Here is a 20,165-nt window from a genome sequence, read left to right as displayed (position 1 = left end):
CTGGGTTATTTGTGGGCCATAGGAATTTGTTCATATATTTTTTTGCAAGATATAGTCCAGCCCCCCACAAGGTCTGAGGGACAGTGGACCGGCCCCCTGCTGAAAATGTTTGCTGACCCCTGCCCAAGATACTCCCAGCTTGCTTCAAAACGGAAAGGAACTTCATCTATCTTTCTGTTCAAGTTTGGACTCAGATTTTTTTTTTTTTCACAACACACATTTACACCTGTCACTGTAGGGCTGGGAGAGAACCTTGCCTGTAATCCTGGAGATCTGCTGCCAGTCTAGACGGACCAATGGCATGGTTTGATGTAAGGCAGCATTCTGTGTATCCGTCCTTGCTGGTGTTCCTGCCTGGATGTCAAAATGCTCCATGATGCTAACCTGGGAGAGCTCGTATTCATCGATGTACAGAGGAGCTCGGTTCCATCTCCCACAAAAGAGTCGGCGACGTTCCTAGGTTTTATAAAGCTTTAGCCCTGAGCCCCAAGGGCCCTTGTAAGAACTGGAACAGGAGAACCACGTACGTTCAAGGTAGCTGTGTCCCAAACTTTCTGCCCCCTAAGCGTCTTTCTTTGCCTGCCGGAAGAGCCAGGAGATGCAGTAGGGGATCAGCGCCACAGCACAGATGTGAGCGCAGGTATTCCTGCAGAAGGAGAGGGTGTAGAACACGATCTCCCTGTCGGTGGGCAGTTGGAAGGAATCAAACAGGTGCAGGACGGACAGGGAGCAAACGATGCAGCTGAGGCGGAAGGCCATCCGCTGCCTTTGCTCCCCTTTGCAGCTCTGCGCGTACATTGGAGAGTTGAGGCCCAGCCCCAGGCCGAGCAGGATGCCCAGGTTGCGAAGCAGGCTGGCAAAGGGCGTCGTGTCGATATGGACCCACTCTGGCCGCTCGCACCACTCGTGGGCCTTCTCCAGCGTCCACAGGAGGTCCACCCCCAGCATCTTGAGCAGCAGGTAGAAGCCCAGGGCAAAGCCAAAGAGGAAGAGAGTGGTGCCCACATATCTCCTCAGGCTGGCGTCGTAGATGGAGCGGACGTGTTGCTCAAAGAACACTGCCACCAGCATCCCTGGGGAGTGGGGAAACGGTTCTGTTTAGCCGGAATATCCACAAACGCATCCACCCCAACGCCTCTCCCTTCCGTGTCGTTGACACAGGGCTGAGAGAGAGGGTTTGGGAGTATAAGCAGTTGGCTATTTAGTGCATCAAAGCATTGGTTATCAAATGCACTGCTGTGTCTCCTTGAACCTGGACATGAGGTGCCCACAAGGGTCCTATCGCTCTACAAATCGAAAAGCAGAACTTCACTTCCTCTCGTTTTACTTTTTCTCTCCTGCCCATATCATATTCTCTCTCTCCCTCCCTCCCCCTCTCTCTCCCTCCCCTCCCCTCTCTCACACACCCCAGGGCAGCAGCACCAGTGGTAACTGGTGCCCACTCGTACTGGTAGGACTGAGGGCAGGAAGACCAACAGTAGCCAGAGCCCCAAACAGCAGACTGAGCCTACTAATTCTAGTTTTGCCTCCAACCTTCTCCTGGCTAACATTCCTCATAGCTCAGTTGGTAGAGCACGAGACTCTTGATGTCAGGATTGTGGGTTCAAGCCCCGCGTTGGGTGAAAGATTCCTGCGTTGCAGGGGGTTGGACTAGATGACTCTCGGGATCCCTTCCAATTCTACAGCTCTATGACTTCTACAAGCTGCCCCTTCACCAGGATTGGCAGTAAGAAAGGTGATGGGGTGGCAGTGGCAGCTGACGGATGCCAGCCTGAGGTGGGTGGGGCAGTATGCCCCATCCCCCAAATGGACCAGCCTCTACCAAGTCCCTTTCTTCCCAGCCACTAGCCAGGTTCCCTGACAATGAACTTGGGGCCAGAGCCCACCAAGGCTGCCACATAAGCCATCCTTTTATCCAGAATATCGCCATACTGTTCAGAGACTCATTTTGTTGGGAGAGTTTTAACCCAAGCTCCTGTCGTAAGGCAGCATAGCCCACCTGTGCCCCCTTTATATTGGAACATCCAACTCCGTCGCACTAAAGTTAGGCTTGCTTTATCAGCAATTTACTGCCAAAGTAAAAACAAACAAACAATAAAATCACATAAACATTATAAAGAGCCGGTTTATAAGTCCAATATGATATAATTGACACTGCTACAGCTGGCAATCTAGGCTCCTTCCACCACCACCACCCAAGACAAATGTTAAAAGGTAAAGGTAAAGGGACCCCTGACCATTAGGTCCAGTCGTGACCGACTCTGGGGTTGCGCGCTCATCTCGCATTATTGGCCGAGGGAGCCGGCGTACAGCTTCCAGGTCATGTGGCCAGCATGACAAAGCCGCTTCTGGCAAACCTGAGCAGCACATGGAAACGCCGTTTACCTTCCCGCTGTAGCGGTTCCTATTTATCTACTTGCATTTTGACGTGCTTTCGAACTGCTAGGTTGGCAGGAGCTGGGACCGAGCAACGGGAGCTCACCCCGTCACAGGGATTCGAACCGCCGACCTTCTGATCAGCAAGCCCTAGGCTCAGTGGTTTAGCCCACAGCGCCACCTGGGTCCCTTTAAAGGCAAATGTTTGAAGACAAATGTTAGCAACATGCATATCCTTTGACTCCAGCTGTACACACCTTCTAACCGTCTTCTGTTTCTTGTGAATAAAAGCCTTTCACTGGTGCACAGAAATTTCGTCGTGCAGCTAAAAGCCTAGGAAAAACTCACCCAAGATCACACCTGAGATCACTTGATGCGGGAAGTGCGCAGCGAGGAAGACTCTAGATAAGCAGACGCAGACCTGCACAGTCCAGAATCCCGCCCAGAGGAGACCACGCAGACACCTGGGAGTGAGGGGGACTTGTTTAGACCAGAGCAAAAGCAGGAATTATCTTACCATGCCACCATCTAAATCTTTGAGATCTAGAGCTACAATCTCTCCCTCTCCCCCCCACCCCCGAGGAAAAGAGTTGCCTTGCTTGAGAAAGCCAGTTCTGTAGCCACAGCCCAGTGGCAAGAGCCAGCGAATGTCAGGCTTCAGGGAATTCTGTCCCTCCCACAGTGGCAGCCAAGAAGCAGAGAAAACAGGAGTTCTTACCAAGTAATTTGTTCAATAGTCACAGAAAGAGACGAAGGAATGCGGTCTCCCGAAGACAATGGAGTTGCTCCAGGTAAAGTCCCACCCCCTAGGTCTCTTCTACGTAACACCTGCACCGGCTAATCTGAGCTTTCTGCCTCTGAGCTTTTTGTTCTGCTAACCTCAATGCTCATCTGGTCCCCGGAGGGGGGGGGAATGCTTTCCAAGAACACTGAGTCTGTCAGCTGTCTCTCCCCTGGTACTGCTTCTTCCTGCTGCTCCCCCAATATTTCCTGGCTTCTCCCCTCTGCAGCCTCTGAACTATGACCTTCTGCAAACCACTGTTCTAAATCTATACTGTCCTCCTGTTCTCGGGAAGGTTCAGGAGAAGGGGGGGGGTCTCACCGTTCCTCCTCAGTCTAGCCCCTGACAACGAACATGTCTCCCACAACCACTGCAGTCAAAGGCTGCATCCCACAATTTGTGTGAATTTACCATGTGATGGTTTCAAGATGATCTACTCAACAGACCCTTCATAAAGCAGGTATGGGGAACCTTATTCCTCCCTATGCTGCTGGACTAAAGTATCCCTCACCATTGCCCATGCTGGCTGTGGCTCCTGGGAGGAGGGGAATATCATAAATATTCCCAATATTCCAAAACTTTACAGAATTTCAGCAAGTTGAAATTCAAAGACATGTTGATGCAAGATTTTGCATAGAAAGGCAATGTAGAGGCTATTCAAAATAAACATCCCTCCCTTTGCCGAGGTAATGTTTAATTGCAATTATCTTAAATGCTAACTTATCAGGTCTCTGACCAATTCACCGTGTGGCAGACTGACAGCCTTTATATCTTTCCATTTTTCTATATTGTATTGCTATTAACATTGTTATTATAGATTAACTTTGTATATCACCCTTAATCCGCAGATCTCAGGGCGGTTCACAGCATAAAAAAATACAATATAAAACACATAACACATAATATAAACAATAACAGACCAACAACCCCCCCCTTTCCCCTACTCCTTCCCATAAACACATTTAAAAGGCCATAGATTGCTCAATTGGGAATAAAGGGGTGTTTTGGCCTGGCTCCTAAAGATATGTAACGAAGGCGCCAGGTGAGCCTCCACGAATGGGGAGCTACCACTGAAAAGGCCCTGCTCTCGTATTGCCACTCTCTAGATCTCTCATGGAGGAGGCACATGTACATGGGCCTAAGATTATGATCTCAGGGTCTGGGTAGGTTCATATGGAGAGAGGCGGTCCTTGGGTATTGTGGTCCCGAACCGTTTAAGGCTTTATAGGTCAAAACCAGCACTTTGAATTGAAACTAATCGGCATCCAGTACAGTCAGGCCAGGATCTGTGTAATATGCTCAAACCATGAGCAACCTGGCTGCTGAATTCTGCACCGGCTGAAGTTTCCGAACGTCTTCAGAGGCAGCCTTACATATAACGTGTTGCAGTAATCTAACCTTGACATTACGAGAGCATAGACCCCAGAAGTTAGGCTATCCCTGTCCAGGTGGGGCATAGCTGGGCCACCAGCTGAAGCTGATGGAAGGCACTCTGAGCCACTAAGACCACCTGAGCCTCAAGGGACAGCAAAGGGCCCAGAGCCACCTCCAAACTCTGTACCCACTCCTTCAGAGGGAGCGCAACCCATCAAAAGCAGGCAGCCTCCCATCCATCTGGTCTAGGGAACCATCCATTAACAGTATTTGCACTAGATTGTCATCACACCCCGGAGGCGGCAGTTCCTGTCTCCTTGGAGGTATGGAGACAGAGGAGCAAAGTTGTCCAGAGATGGTCACCATAGCTGCCAAGTCTCCCGTTTTCCCCGGGAAATCCCCGTTTTTCCAGCTGTTCCTAGCTGAAAAAATGGATTCCCCCCCTCCGGTTTATTCTGGTGCGGTGGCCATTTTGGAACTGGGCGGAGCATGCTCAGAAGCGACTTTTGATGCTGCTCTGCCCAGTTCCCAAATGGCTGCAGTGCGACTTCTGGCACGGCAGCCATTTTGGAACTGGGCAAAGCAGCATCAAAAGTCACTTCTGAGTAGGCCCCGCCCAGTTCCAAAATGGCGGCAGTGCTACTTCCGGTCTGCTACTTTCGGCCCGGTCCCTTATTTCTCTGACAGCAACTTGGCAGGTATGCTGGTCACCTGTTGAGATAGCACCACCTTGTCTTCCTAAAAGTAAGGTCCCAGTTGTTCTGAACCTCTGAGACCTGCATGTATATAGTGATATACAAATACTGTACTGATACTGATGGTGCAGGTTGAGAGCAGGGGCCTCACCTGGCAGCCAAGGTCTCTTTCTGCAGCGGCAAGAATTGCGACAGCAGGGCTGTCACCATGACATAGTAGACCCCAGAAGACCCCATGGTGTGACCAGAGGGGCTGCCTGGATGGGGAGAGACACAAGTGTAAATGAAAGGGGGGAGGTCTTACAGTGACTTAAAGAAAGCACAGGGAGAAGAGGGGGGGCAGGCTCAACCTCACCTGGGCCAGTTTCGCAGGTGTTGGGAAACTGCTGGATCACAGGGGGTGTTGCGGTGCCGTAGTAATCGGTCTCGCGTACCCACCAGTAGGGTCTCTGTCCAAACAGGATCCTGCAAGGAGGGAAGATTAAGGAGTGGTGGTTGGGCCCCCAGAAACCGGAAGATGTAAGAGAGGCTAGGAGGCAAGAAATAGCCACTGCCTGTCACGCGGGAGACCGGGGTTCGATTCCCCGACGGGGAGCCAGGGACCCAGGTGGCGCTGTGGGTTAAACCACTGAACCTAGGGCTTGCTGATCAGAAGGTCAGCGGTTCGATTCCCTGTGACGGGGTGAGCTCCCGTTGCTCGGTCCCAGCTCCTGCCAACTTAGCAGTTCAAAAGCACATCAAAATGCAAGTAGATAAATAGGAACCGCTATAGCAGGAAGGTAAACGGTGTTTCCATGTGCTGCTCTGGTTTGCCAGAAGCGGCTTTGTCATGCTGGCCACATGACCTGGAAGCTGTACGCTGGCTTCCTCGGCCAATAATATGAGATGAGCACGCAACCCCAGGGTCGGTCACGACTGGACCTAATGCTCAGGGGTCCCTTTACCTTTACCTTTACCCCAGTTGCCTCAGTAAATCCATCTCAGAAGAAAAACAAAAACCTAGCATTCCATGTTAGGAATGCTAACAAACTTAATAGCAAACTTCCAGGGAATCCTACTGTTAAAGGCTTCAGGAACTGGAAAAAAATGGCGTGAGTATTTTGTAATACTGTACTCCCAGCCACATTTCCTCTCCTCCCTCCATCTTCCTCTAATAGCCATTCACATTTAATTCATCTTGCTTTCATTTTTAATTCCTTGCTATAGTTTTTAAGTCCTGATTTTATTTACTGAGATCTTTTAAGTTTTAAAAATACCTTTATTATGAGTTGCCTATGCTACTTTTCTGTTGTTCTTAGATGGTTTTTAAAATTCTTTGTAAGCCCTTTGAATAGTATTTTAATAGAAATGGAGCCTATCCGTGTTTAAAAACAATCAAACAAATATCAGAAATCTGAATCGCCAATCCATGATGAATCAATTTCCATTTAATTCTACAAAATAAAGCTAAATTTTGCAAAAAAAAAGAAGAAATAGGGAGGGAGGGAGAGGGAAAAAAGGAGGAAAACCAAATAAAATTATGTACATTTGGCTACTTCTTAAATTAATCACAATCCCATGGTTTGCTTTTTTAGGGCAAATTCTGGAAGTGGAGAATCACAGTGTTTGAAAGTGCCAAAGATAATTCAGTCTACTTCCTGACACAATGTCCAGAGCATGCCATGGAAAAGCACCTACAGAACAAATAAATTATTCCATATTACTCAAGCAACTGAACCGAGGAGTGCTTCCTTTCCAAAAAAGAAAGCTTGATTACCCCACAACTGCCCTGGCTCTTGCTGCCGGATGGAGAATTCAAACTCCCAGTCCAGTTTCCAACGGAGCTTTTAAAACTTTAAATCGGATCGGTAACTAGGCAAGGGGCAGCTTATAAGGTGCAGCAAGTACATAAGAGCTCTAGATAGCTGGCTAAAGCCAAGCTAATACGTTGACATGTTGATCCAACAAGCGGCATGCCCCCTGCATCTTTTGAATAGCAGGAAGGGCACAGCATTAGTGAAGCAAGCAGTCGGAGTCCTAGGAATGGCCAAGCAAATGGGCACTGAGTGGGTTGAGTTTGCGAGGTCTGTGTTCACACCCATGCCAGCGTCTCTGTGTCCTTGGAGATGGAGGTTTTGTCGGAAGCAACTGAGCGCCCAATTTACTCTCAGTTTCAGAACACTCCTTTGCCAAACTGCTTGACTCCAGTTCCTCTGGATCTAGCTCTCCACACAAGCGACTGCTCCTCAGCCTCAGACACTTTTTGGGATCCCAAATCTACCTTCCACACCCCGGGGGTTGTCCAGCTCCAACTCCCCGAGCTCCTCCTAATTCTCTTTAGGATTTGACCATCTCCTCCATGGCTCCTCACACCCCAGGGGATGGCTGTGGGTGGTCAGCAATGCAGGGAATTCATTCTGCAAGCACTCAAAGGCATTCTCTGTGAGAGGATTCATATGAAATGCAAAGCTGTGGTTTAGCACTACAAGAACGGGCCTGGAGAGAGACCTGCATGCTTGCTCCTGCCCCTTCCCTCTCCACACAAGCTCAGCTTAATTAGCTCCTCCTTAGTTTGGGTCAAACCATAGTTTGCCATCACATCTGAACCAGCAAACTATGGTTTGCCCTGGCCATGCAAAACGGCATCAAAATCTGGACAATGGGAGCTCCACAGGGTTCTTTTTATAACATCAAGCCAAGCTTTGACATTATGTTTAGACCAAACCTAAATTGCCCTGCCCCAGGTTAAGCACTGGGACTACAGGAAATGGGGAATGGGAAGGGGAGCCACTGTCTGGGCAATATGACCGAGAGGAGAACTTGTTCCTGACGCCCAGATAGGGTGATCAGGATTCTAAGACTCCGCGCTCACCACTTGAAAACAAGGTTCAACCAATCGCCGATCACAGCCACCCAGATGAGTCGGATTCCCACTGCCTCCTTCAGCTGGAACCAGATGGGGAAGAAGACAAAGAAAGTAGTTTTGAGGTCAGCGACTGTGGAGATGAAGACAAACCAGTCCTGGTAGTCCATGAAGTTCTCCTGGAGGTAGCTGGTGGCCTGGATCCCTGCGCTGTGCAGAAGGTCCATGGTGCAGGGATTGCCTTCTCCCACCTTAGCTCTTGCTCGTTTTCCTAGCCACTGAGCCTTTATTGTATCCGAAACCCCTGATCTTTGATCCTTAACTGCCTCCCCTCTCCAAAAAAATATTGACAGAGGCTGCAACATGAAGCAAAGTGTGTGTTTGCACGAGTCAGTGCCTCCTGTTTTAGAGGGCATTGCTGCACCACTCACTCAGAACTATTTAAATGTCATTTCCTCTCTCCTATGGAACCCAAGTTTTATTTAATAGTATTATCAGCGTGCTCACTGAATTACAATTCACAGGACTTCGGGGGGAAAGCTGTGGCAGTTAAAAATGATAATGTCTCTTTCTGGGGAAATTAGCAAGACAGCGAGAGATGACAAATCACCTTAACTGCCATAGAGTGCAGTGCATGGGTCTAAGCCAGTGATGGCCAAACTCTGCCCTCCAGCTGTTTTTGGACTACAACTCCCATCATCCCTAGCTAACAGAACGAGTGGTCAGGGATGATGGGAATTGTAGTCCCAAAAACAGCTGGAGGGCTGAGTTTGGCCACCACTGGTCACTCTAAGCCAGGCATCCCCAAACTTCGGCCCTCCAGATGTTTTGGACTACAATCCCATCATCCCTGACCACTGGTCCTGTTAGCTAAGGATCATGGGAGTTATAGGCCAAAACATCTGGAGGGCCACAGTGTGGGAATGCCTGCTCTAAGCCACCAGCTACCTACAGGAGATGATGATGAATAACAATTTAAAAACCAGGTGGGCATTTTTTGGCACAAAGGTGGGCTTTGCAGGGGTTGAAATTTTCCTCAGAAGACACTTGAGAGCTTACTGTTTGTGCCTGTTTAGCTGCTTCTGTGCGATCGTTGTTTTCCAACGGTGGCTTTTCATCATAACATTATCCCAGCTGCTCACATTGATAATGTTACAAGACCAAGATTTGACACTGTGGCAAAGATAGTTCAGAGTGAGAGTAAATAAAGATGATTCGGAGTAAGAGTAAATAAAGATGATTCGGAGTGAGGGCGATGCTTTCTCTATCGTACTTCCCTCATTTTGGATGGGTGTGTGTGTGTGTGTGCTTGCCCTGAATGCATGTTGAGCACAAGAGCAAGGAGCCCATGGTTGCTATTGCTGCCCAGCATCCAAACAATGAGGTAACTTCTCTCCCTATAGACTCCACCTTCTCCACCATAGTGGTCACTCATAAGATGGGCAGAATTTTGCTGCTGTTCACAGCTCTCTCCCCTTCCAAACTGCAAAAAAAAAAAAGTGAGCTCCCCTTTTCAAGCAGGGAGTCCGCTTCATCTGTTTACCCAGGCCTCTTTCTTTACTTATAGATGGAGAAAGAAAGAAATGGGACTACCAGGCGGTAGGGCAGACCCTTCAGCAATGTTATGATGGGATGAAGCAGGAAACCTTGTAAGGGAAGAGCGGCAATGAGGCGTTTCCAAATTTTCCCGTAGAAGTTTGGGAGGATACACTGCTTTCATTTTATGAAAAAGTAAGTGTTGAGCCATTAAAGTTGTGCACAGGGCCAACTTCGAAGCATGTGGAGATACAAGGTGAGATCTCGGAAGCCCGTGGTGTGTGTGTGGGGGGGCATTCTTTGTAGTGACCAAGGCTTCAGTCAAGACATACTTCTGCATAGTGTGTCTTGCACCACTCCTCCTCTTGAGCAGTGGTTCCCAACAGGTGGTCCGGGGACCCCCAGGGGTCCGCGAGCTATGCCAGAGGGGTCCGCAAGATGCTATTAGAATAAAAAATATATTAAATATATTTCGTATGATAACAGATTTTTTTGTTTTGGCCGCTTCCTGCATGAGCAGAGTCTAGCGCAAAACTAGAATTAGATAGAGGCAGTAGTTCTGCTGTATGCCGTTAGGTGGCGCTCTACAAACACTACTGTTTTGCAAAGAGGCAGCGCGCGCATTCTACTAACGCTCACCTCCCCAAGATGCTTTGCGCACGTCGGCTTCATTTGTGCGCTACTGCGCAGGTACCCTGTCTTCTCCATTCCCCTCCCTCCTCCCTGGCGCGCGCTGCCTCTTTGCAAAACAGTAGTGTTTGTAAACAAAGCGTTGTTTTTCGCGGAAGCTACAGTTTGCGTAGTTAAAAATGGGCCGTTGGTTAAAAAGTGGTTCGTTAAAACGACAAAGGCCTACAGATGAAGAGGAATAACTGTAAAAAACCGTATAAATATAAAATATAAAAAGACTCTTAATTTGGCTCTCACTTTTTAATTTTAGGATTAGGAATTAATGGGGGTCCTTGTCACAATAGCGGCTCGATGAGGGGTCCTCGAGAAAATTTTGTTGGGAACCCCTGCTCTAGAGGAAGCATAATAAATTATGCCAAGTAAGCTTGCAGAACCACAAGGGCTGAATTTATATCGTTCATGAATCATGCTGAATTTAGCTCTGTTTCAGGTGGAAGTTGGTTGTTGTTTTTTTAATCACAGGGTACATGGGAACCAAGGGACCCAGGTGACGCTGTGGGTTAAACCACAGAGTCTAGGGCTTGCTGATCAGAAGGTCAGCGGTTTGAATCCCTGTGACGGGGTGAGCTCCCGTTGCTCGGTCCCAGCTCCTGCCAACCTAGCAGTTCGAAAGCACGTCAAAGTGCAAGTAGATAAATAGGAACCTCTACAGCGGGAAGGTAAACGGCGTTTCCGTGTGTGCTGCTCTGGTTCGCCAGAAGTGGCTTTGTCATGCTGGCCACGACCTGGAAAGCTATACGCCGGCTCCCTCGGCCAATAATGCGAGATGAGCGCGCAACCCCAGAGTCGGTCACGACTGGACTTAATGGTCAGGGGTCCCTTTACCTTTACCTTTACATGGGAACCAAAGAAGCTGAATCAGATTACTGTATCCATTGGATCAGAGTTGGATCCACTGGACAACTCTGCACTGACTGTCTTTCCCCCATATCAACTTGCAGCAATATCTCTAAGGCACCACAGCATACATATATTTTTGTCCCAGCCCAGAAACTGAAGAGTAAGGGCTGATAAGTAATCTTTCCAGGGCAATTGATTAATTAATCAAGACTCAAAGGGCACGTTCTTGCATACATGGAGTTTGAGGAACACCTAGCAGAAAGGCACGCAGCTTCCGAGTGAACGAGATCCAAAGTGCAGCCTCCCAAATTATGGGATAAAGGAAAGCAAACTACTGTATTAAAGGGCCCACGTGGAGAAAGAAATCAGCTGGCGGTGGAGGTTTGTTACAGGCAGCCCAAAGTGTCCTGGAAGAAGCAGGGGGCAGGATTTGAGGATGTGGGCATCCCAGAAATCCCATGTGGTGCGAAAACAGCTCAATAGCTGGCAGATAGGCATGCTGGGGTCAAGGTTGGAACTCCTGGGAAAGGTGGCAGGCAGGAAGAGAAGGCAGATAAATGAGAGGGGTCAGAGTTTGAGCTCACCCCTGCCTGTGCTTCCAGACAGAGAACAGAGTGTTCTGCTTTGCAAGAGGGCTGTGACCTCTAGTGTGGAAGCTTGTGTGAGCAAGATCTCTCTCCTCTGACAGCCCCCCCCCCTCCACCTGAAGATTAAATAGGACTCCCAGGCAAACCCTCGCTTTGTGGTTGTACAGTACTGTGAATTTTCAACAGAAAAAGGCCTTAGCTGGACCAGGAGTAGAAAGCTAGATCAGTGGCTTCTTTCTTCCCCAAAAAGGATTAAAAGCATTCTTTTAAAAAGCAGTTATACAGTGGTACCTCGGTTTACAAACACAATTGGTTGTGGAAGTCTGTACTTAACCTGAAGCATACTTAACCTGAAGCGAACTTTCCCACTGAAAGTAATGGAAAGTGGATTAATCTGTTCCAGACGAGTCTGCGGAGTACTTAAACTGAAGCATACTTAACCTGAAGCGAACTTTCCCATTGAAAGTAATGGAAAGTGGATTAATCTGTTCCAGACGGGTCCGCGGAGTACGCAACCTGAAGCGTACTTAACCCGAGGTATGAGTGTAATTGGTTCCGGAAGTCTGTACTTAACCTGAAGCGTACTTAACCTGAAACGAACTTTCCCATTGAAAGTAATGGAAAGTGGATTAAGCCGTTCCAGACGGGTCCGTGGAGTACTTAAACTGAAAATACTCAAACCGAGGTGTACTTAAACCGAGGTATGACTGTAGTCAGACAGCACCTTGATCATGCTACCAAAAGATGTAGCCATGGTCACCAGTTTGAACAGCTTTAAAAAGGGGCTAGATAAATTGATGCAAGGATAGGGCTATTTTCTGGAATTGCAATGCTGTGTTCACTCAGTTATTATGGTTAATCCAGAAAACACCACAGCTAAATAATTGCATTCCAGTGTTTTCTGTTGTCCCTCTCTCCCTGCCACCTTATTTTTAAATACCTGTTGTGCGTTGAGTAGCCTTTTACATATCAACCGGCAGCAAGTTACTGACCCACCTAATGGGAAGTGTGAAGGCAGTTTGTTTGGTGATGCTCTGCTGCATGGCACTGCCAATACCTTCCCACCCTCCACTGAAAGAACATTCGCACCATCTGCCAGTAGCCGTTGACAAAAGATAAAAGGAGAGAAGGACAAGCAGAGCCTTTGTGGTTGTGGCACCCAGACTGTGGAACGATGTTCTTACAGAAATTTGGGTGCCTGCCACTCAATAAAGAGTCATGGGTGCTTTACCTGAGATTCCTACATTGCAGGGGGTTGGACTAAATGACTCTTGGGGTCTCTTCCAACTCTATAACTCTATGATTCAATGAGTCTTTTTTTTAAATTTGGTTTATCTGGAGGCCCTTCTGATTTTGTTTTATGGGGATTTTTAAAAATAAGCGTTCTGTTCTAAATGCTTAATAATTCCATTTAAAAACGCTCCTATTGCATTTGTATTCCATAATTTTGTATGCTGCTTTGGGGGCCTCTTTAAGGCCTAAAAGGCAATGTGTATATATATATATATATATATATATATATATATATATATATATATATATATAGTGGATAGATAGATACGATAGATACGATAGATAGATAGATAGATAGATAGATAGATAGATAGATAGATAGATAGATAGATAGATAGATAGATAGATAGATAGATTTTCCTTATAGGGATATTGTTTTCCTCGGTCCTCCTAGTCCTTCCTTCCAGAGAGCCTGTTCATTGAAACATCCTAATTCATCTGTGCACAGTTGTCAGGGAGGTTATATGAGGGTGGTTTGTTGACTATTCCAGACCCTCCAAGAGCCCCTATTTTCCAGGGACAGTCCTAGATTTACAGAAGTTTCTGATCTGATCTCAGAATGTCCCGCTTTTCCTTAGGACGTCCCTATTTTAATCAGAGAAATGTTGGAGGGTATGGAGTTATCCGACCTCTGAGCTGTCTGAAGGCAATCCTTTATAGGGAAGTTTTTTTAAAAAAAAAATTAAAAATGTTTTATTATGTTTTTATATATGTTGGAAGCTGCCTGAAGTGGCTGGGGCAACCCAGAAAGATGTGTGGGGTATAAATAGTAAAATTATCATTATGGAATGGGTCGTCCCTATTGCATGTTCAGACCCAGAGACCTCCCCCCTAAATAAATTCACATTTCACTCAAATTTTGGTTTGGTTTTTGGCAGAATTTAGGCCACAACTTTATTGATTACAGAAAGTGAGTGGTTGCATAGGCTCTGGTTCGACTAGCTCCCTGCACCCTTGCAGGTAGCGCCGACCCAGGGCACCGGCATAGGTCAGCCAAGGGTGAACACCTGGATAGGCAGAAAGCTGGGAACAGGCTATGTCCACCACCCAGATGTCACTCTGGCACAGGCACAACCCGCTCATAGGGGTTGACCAAACCATTTGAGTCCCTGGATTCCTTTAACGGAATACCCTTCACATAGAGATGGCGAGAGTGTTCTCCCATCCCTATCACCTGAACCAGTGCCTATCCGCCACCTTACAAGTTGTGACGATTTGCTACATGGCAGGCGAAACCCAAATGGCACCAGCCAATCAGCCAAGTGGGGGAAATTCCTGCCGTGCTCCTGTCCCAATGACAGACGACACACGACGGCATAGCAAGGTCATGCGCAACAAAGCCCTAAAAGTAGGGAGAGGTGGGTGGGTGTTCCGAATGCACGCACTGAAAGCAGGGCCGGTGCTAGGGCTTTTTGCGCCCTGGGCAAAATCACCTCCTGGCGCCCCTGCGTCCCCTCCATAGGCGGGAGGAGCGCAAGCCAAAAGGAGGGCTCAGCGCCCTCCCCCCTATGGAGGGCATGCTGTGAGCTCCTTAGTGGTGGCGGCAGCAGCAGCAGCGCCCATAGGTGAAGGCTTCAGCTACAGGCGCTGCCGCTGCCACCGCTCGCTCGTTGCAGCCGCTGAGGAGCTCACAGCGTCCCCTCCATAGGTGGGAGGGCGCTGAGCTCTCCTTTTGGCTCGCGCTCCATAGGACCTCCATAGGCGGGAGGAGCGCGAGCGCGCGACGTGGGAGGGCGGCGGCGCGGGGGTTTTGCGGGGTTTTGCGCCCCCTCCATTTACGCGCTCTAGGCAACTGCCTAGTTCGCCTAAATGGACCCACCGGCCCTGACTGAAAGAGGAAGCTCTGGGTCACGTGCATGGGTATATATAGGTCCCTCGATCCGTTTGGACTGTGCCCCATTGGCCAGATTGAACCCAACATCGAGGGACCTACCAATCGGGTGTTGTGGCTGACCAACCTTACCCACCCACAACACAGGAGGTCGGTCTCCAGGTCTCACCGCAACATGTGCCCTCTTTGAGGGAGGACACGGTTTTTCATCGGAGAAATGTTGGAGCGTACGCACTTTAATTGTCGGACCTGAGTTTGCCTGTATGGAAATGAATCATAACACCCAAAATAATGGCAATCTGGAAGTGCCGTGGTCACTACATCACACCGGGATCACTGCAAGGCTGAAACTGTCAAAATTATTGCTGTAGGCAGCCCTTCTGTCCTGAGTTATATAACGTGGCCCTCCTTGCCTGAAACAGGAATAATACACACCACGTGGCACCACCAAGGAGGGGGAAATCAAGTGCTGCATAAATAAATGCAAGTCAGCCTTATTTTCATTATGTAACGATAGGACACATCAGGTAACGGGAGTGGTTGAAGCTGATTCAGTAGCCAGCAAAAAGATAAATGTTGAAGACAATAGAGTTAAGCATTAACCTGCAGTACTCGCCGACCTTTTTCTGTAACGAAAGGGGTAGAGAACCAAGCCTAAATCTAACGTGCGTGTCCTTAGGACTTTTGTGCGGAATGCAGTTAAGGAACATGAAGTCAGAATTCAGCAAATGAGGAGGTTTTGCTTCTAAGTTCCTTTGCTCCACAACGACCTCCATTCATTTCTGGCACCCAAATCCCTAGACTCGGAAGTCTTTAATTCAAATTCCTAGACTCGGAAATCTTTACTTTTGCATTTGGGTGTCAGGCTTCCGGTCACAAACGAAATATATCCTCGCAAGCCTGACACCTGGCCACCTTTGCCTGAGGAGACCTGAGGTGATACCTGTGTCAGCGTCCTGTCAGTGTTTATGGTATCTGAAGTTTTTACAGCCCTTGGACCTGGAAATTTAATCGATTTCCTAGCAGAGTTTTCTTGCAAAGTGCTGGTAAAGGCCCAGCCCAGTGATTTTCAATTGCTGAACGCAACAGTGTCCTTTGGTGTGCAAAAGTATATCATAGAATCGTAGAGTTGGGAGAGACCACAAGGGCCATCCAACCCCCTGCCAAGCAGGAAACACCATCAAAGCATTCTTGACATATGCCTGTCAAGCCTCTGCTTAAAGACCTCCAAAGAAGGAGACTCCACCACACTCTTTGGTAGCAAATTCCACTGCCGAACAGCTCTTACTGTCAGGAAGTTCTTCCTAATGTTTAGGTGGAATCTTCTTTCTTGTAGTTTGAATCCATTGCTCTGTGTCCGCTTCTCTGGAGCAGCAGAAAACAACCTTTCTCCCTCCTCGATATGACATCCTTTTATATATTTGAACATGGCTATCATATCACCCCTTAACCTTCTCTTCTCCAGGCTAAACATACCCAGCTCCCTAAGCCGTTCCTCATAAGGCATCGTTTCCAGGCCTTTGACCATTTTGGTTGCCCTCTTCTGGACACGTTCCAGCTTGTCAGTATCCTTCTTGAACTGTGGTGCCCAGAACTGGACACAGTACTCCAGGTGAGGTCTGACCAGAGCAGAGTACAGTGGTACTATTACTTCCCTTGATCTAGATCAGTGTTTCTCAAACTTTTTTGGGCCACGGCACACTTGTTCCGTGAAGAAAATCACGAGGCACACCACCATTAAAAAAGTTAAAAAAATTAACTCTGTGCCGCCCTATATTATAATTCTGACTGTAAGAAACACTTGCCAAATATTGCTTTCCGGTGGGTCAGTATAGTGTATTGGCGGCCGCCAGGCTCGTTTGCACTGAGCTTTGGGAAAGAGGAGGAGAAATATTGCTTTCCGGCGGGTCAGTGCTGATTATTGGCGGCTGCCAGGCACGTGACAATGCAAATCGCCCTTCTCGTCGCCGCACGTCGCGGCACACCAGCCAGCGTCTCGCGGCACACTAGTGTGCCGCGGAACAGCGGTTGAGAAACGCTGATCTAGATGCTATACTCCTATTGATGCAGCCCAGAATTGCATTTACTTTTTTAGCTGCTGCATCACACTGTTGACTCATGTCAAGTTTATGGTCTACCAAGACTCCTAGATCCTTTTCACATGTACTGCTCTCAAGCCAGGTGTCACCCATCCTGTATTTGTGCCTTTCATTTTTTGTTGCCCAAGTGTAGTACTTTACATTTCTCCTTGTTAAAATTCATCTTGTTAGCTTGTTAGATGCGTGAAGCACAGCTACAGAACCTGCGGCCGCAACCTTGGTCTGATATCCTGTGGCCCTTGGGCCTCCTTTGAGGCAAGTGAAACATGGCGGAAAGGAGGTTGTACCCCTCAACCGCCCCGCTTTAAGAAGGGGGATAGGTAAAGGGTACCTCATCCAATTTGGTTAGAGCCACGCACCCACAGCTGGGCCAAGGCATTTTGCCGCCTGAAGTCGCCTCCTCCTAGTCCTGTTCCAGGTGCAAACAGTTCAACAGGCCCATTGAATCTTATTTCCTCCTCCTTCACTACATCCTGAGGGTGCAGGGCAGTTTGCACAGCACACACTGAACCCCATTCTACTTGTTGCCCTTGAATATTTGCCGCCCGAGGCAGCTGCCTCACTCTGCCTCATAGTAGGGCCGGACCCTGCAACTCACCCCTGGCTTCGGGGCCATACCTACCACCAGCATGCATCTTCTGTGAGGGAACGCTGCCCAGTTCAGAGTTCGAAACGGAGTTCCAACTTGAATAAAATATTGGGGGGGGGCAGGTAGGCCCTGCCCCACATAATCATATGATGTGAGACACACACACCATTTGAATGGCAATGTTCATCAACTGGGGCGGGAGGCTAGCACCTTCAATTATTTTATTGGGTGGGGAGTTGGCTCCTATATTTAAAATATAGTCCCTGTTCCACCCCCCCTACATCACTTTCCTGCTTTGAAAATGGTCAAGAATACATTGTATATTTGGAAAGTTATGAGGATTGGTGACCTTCGGCTTGATCATTTTATAAGCCCTTTTATGTTTTTGGCTCTCAAGGGGGAAAGTTAGTATATTTATATTGATTGTGCACCAACGGCAACTGCTTTTTAAGGCGTTTCCCCGGCTACGGAATCGAGACTCGATGCAAAGCATTTTCCCTCACATACGTCCTAGTCTGGGTCTTGAAAATCCTCTCTGTGGCATTGCCTGCCTCCCTCCTTCTTGGGAACTCTGTGTCCCTGCTTCTTGTGGAATTTGCTGTGCCTCGTCCTACATTTTTCACATCTCCCCTGGGATGGATGTGATAGCTTGCCACGGGGGGGGGGGGGGATGTGGAGAATTCTGGGATTTTAGCTGCGTTTCACAGTGATCTTACAGACATGCACACCACAAAAGAAATAGCCTCAAGGGCAGGCCTATATACTCTTAAGTCTTACTTTAGGTGGGGGATTTGGGGGGGGTTGTTTTTTAATGCTTACAAGGCTTCCACATGCAACTCGGACGCCAGATTCAATTCAGGGAGACCTGGGACTTGAGTCTAATGTGGCATTGTTTAGCAGACAGACCTTCACGGGTGTTTTATACGGGGGACCTTTGCCTGGGAAAGAAAACAAGTCGGTCTAAACCCACCCACCCCCAATGTAAAGTATTTGCTGTGGTTAAACCACTGAGCCTAGGGCTTGCTGATCAGAAGGTCGGCAGTTCGAATCCCTGTGACGGGGTGAGCTCCCGTTGCTTGGTCCCAGCTCCTGCCAACCTAGCAGTTTGAAAGCACGTCAAAATGCAAGTAGATAAATAGGAACCGCTACAGCGGGAAGGTAAACGGCGTTTCCATGTGCTGCTCTGGTTTGCCAGAAGCGGCTTTGTCATGCTGGCCACATGACCTGGAAGCTATACGCCGGCTCCCTCGGCCAATAATGCGAGATGAGCGCACAACCCCAGAGTCGGTCACGACTGGACCTAATGGTCAGGGGTCCGTTTACCTTTACCTTTATTATATTGCAGGGCTACCCAAGTGGGCTTTGAACGCACTCGATCTCAGGACGCAAGGGAGAAACGTGCTAAGAGGAAGGCACGCTTGGCAAATCCACACCGTGATCAACTCCCGCCTGGAAACCAATGTCCCCACTGTGGAAGGACGTGCGGATCCAGAATTGGCCTCCACAGTCACCTACGGACTCATTGTTAAAACCATGTTTATGGAAGACAATCTTACTCGGCTACGACTGATCGCCAAAGAAGAAGGAGGATAATTCCATACCCGCCGACATTTCTCTGTTGAAAATAGGGACATCCTAAGGAAAAATTGGACATTCTGGGATCAAATCAGAAACTGGGATGGCTTCTCTAAATCAGGGATGTCCCCGGAAAATAGGAACACTTGGAGGGTCTGCAATAATCACAATTTTTTGTTGGTTTACACAGCAAAAAATAAAAAAATGGAGATGGACTCTAAGTTACTTCATATACTAGCACTGTGTGGCTCAGTCAATGTGCCCCACCCACTAACCTTTCCTCCAGCTTTTCCCCTTGCAGTCTCTGTTTACGGTAATCCTAGGAATTGGGAGTTAATAGTTGGCAGCTGATGAACTGTTGACATAGTCTTTTAGCATGACAGGGAAGCAAACAGGGTTTAGCTTGCCCCAAGGATTAGCTCTGGAACAAATCAAGACTCAGTTCTGAAATATGTGAGTAAGAGAAAACAGTGCCTCTGACCATGTGCAGAGTGTCTTTCTTTCACCAATGAGTACTGTAACCTGCTTTGATTAGGAGCAAGTGATTTTAGGTCTGAAGTGCCAGTACTCTAAAGCAAGCTAGATCCCCAGCTTCATTTTAAATAACAACAACAACAACAACAACAACAACAACAACAACAACAACAACAACAACAATTTATTATTTATACCCTGCCCATATGGCTGGGTTACCCCAGCCACTCTGGGCGGCTTCCAACAGAAAATGAAATAAAATAATCTATTAAACATTAAAAGCCTCCCTAAACAGGGCCGCCTTCAGATTTCTTCTAAAAATCTGTTAGCTGTTTTTCTCTTTGACATCTGATGGGAGGGCGTTCCACAGGGCGGGCGCCACTACCGAGAAGGCCCTCTGCCTGGTTCCCTGCAACTTGGCTTCTTGCAATGAGGGAACCACCACAAGGCCCTCGGTACTGGACCTCAGTGTCCGGGCAGAACGATGGGGGTGGAGACGCTCCTTCCACTATACTGGACCAAGGCCATTTAGGGCTTCAAAGGTCAGCACCAACACTTTGAACTGTGCTCGGAAACGTACTAA

The 20,165-nt window shown here is 48.2% G+C and overlaps 1 protein-coding gene across 1 annotated transcript; it reads right to left on the bottom strand.

Annotated features, from left to right (window-relative positions):
* Positions 1 to 125: 125 nt before the first annotated feature.
* On the bottom strand, positions 126 to 8,329 carry LOC118094355 (glucose-6-phosphatase catalytic subunit 1-like). Its single transcript, XM_035134657.3, has 5 exons — positions 8,078 to 8,329; positions 5,582 to 5,691; positions 5,378 to 5,483; positions 2,725 to 2,840; positions 126 to 1,073 (listed from the first exon to the last, which is right to left on the bottom strand). The coding sequence occupies exons 1-5, from the start codon at positions 8,293 to 8,295 to the stop codon at positions 562 to 564; spliced, it is 1,062 nt and encodes a 353-aa protein (XP_034990548.2). The 5' UTR covers positions 8,296 to 8,329; the 3' UTR covers positions 126 to 561.
* Positions 8,330 to 20,165: the final 11,836 nt, after the last annotated feature.

This window comes from Zootoca vivipara, chromosome 12, assembly GCF_965207765.1.
Source record: "Zootoca vivipara chromosome 12, rZooViv2.hap1.1, whole genome shotgun sequence".
Lineage (NCBI taxonomy): Eukaryota > Metazoa > Chordata > Lepidosauria > Squamata > Lacertidae > Zootoca > Zootoca vivipara.
The sequence above is the reverse complement of the archived record's forward strand: the minus strand, read 5'-3'. Positions and strand labels throughout refer to the sequence as shown.

Coding starts and splice junctions, on each gene's coding strand:
- LOC118094355 (XM_035134657.3), bottom strand. CDS start 8,295: ATGGACCTTCTGCACAGCGCAGGGATCCAGGCCACCAGCTACCTCCAG. Junction 5,692..8,077: donor TTGAACCTTGTTTTCAAGTG/GTGAGCGCGGAG, acceptor CCCTCCTTGCAG/GATCCTGTTTGGACAGAGAC. Junction 5,484..5,581: donor CACCTGCGAAACTGGCCCAG/GTGAGGTTGAGC, acceptor CTCCCCATCCAG/GCAGCCCCTCTGGTCACACC.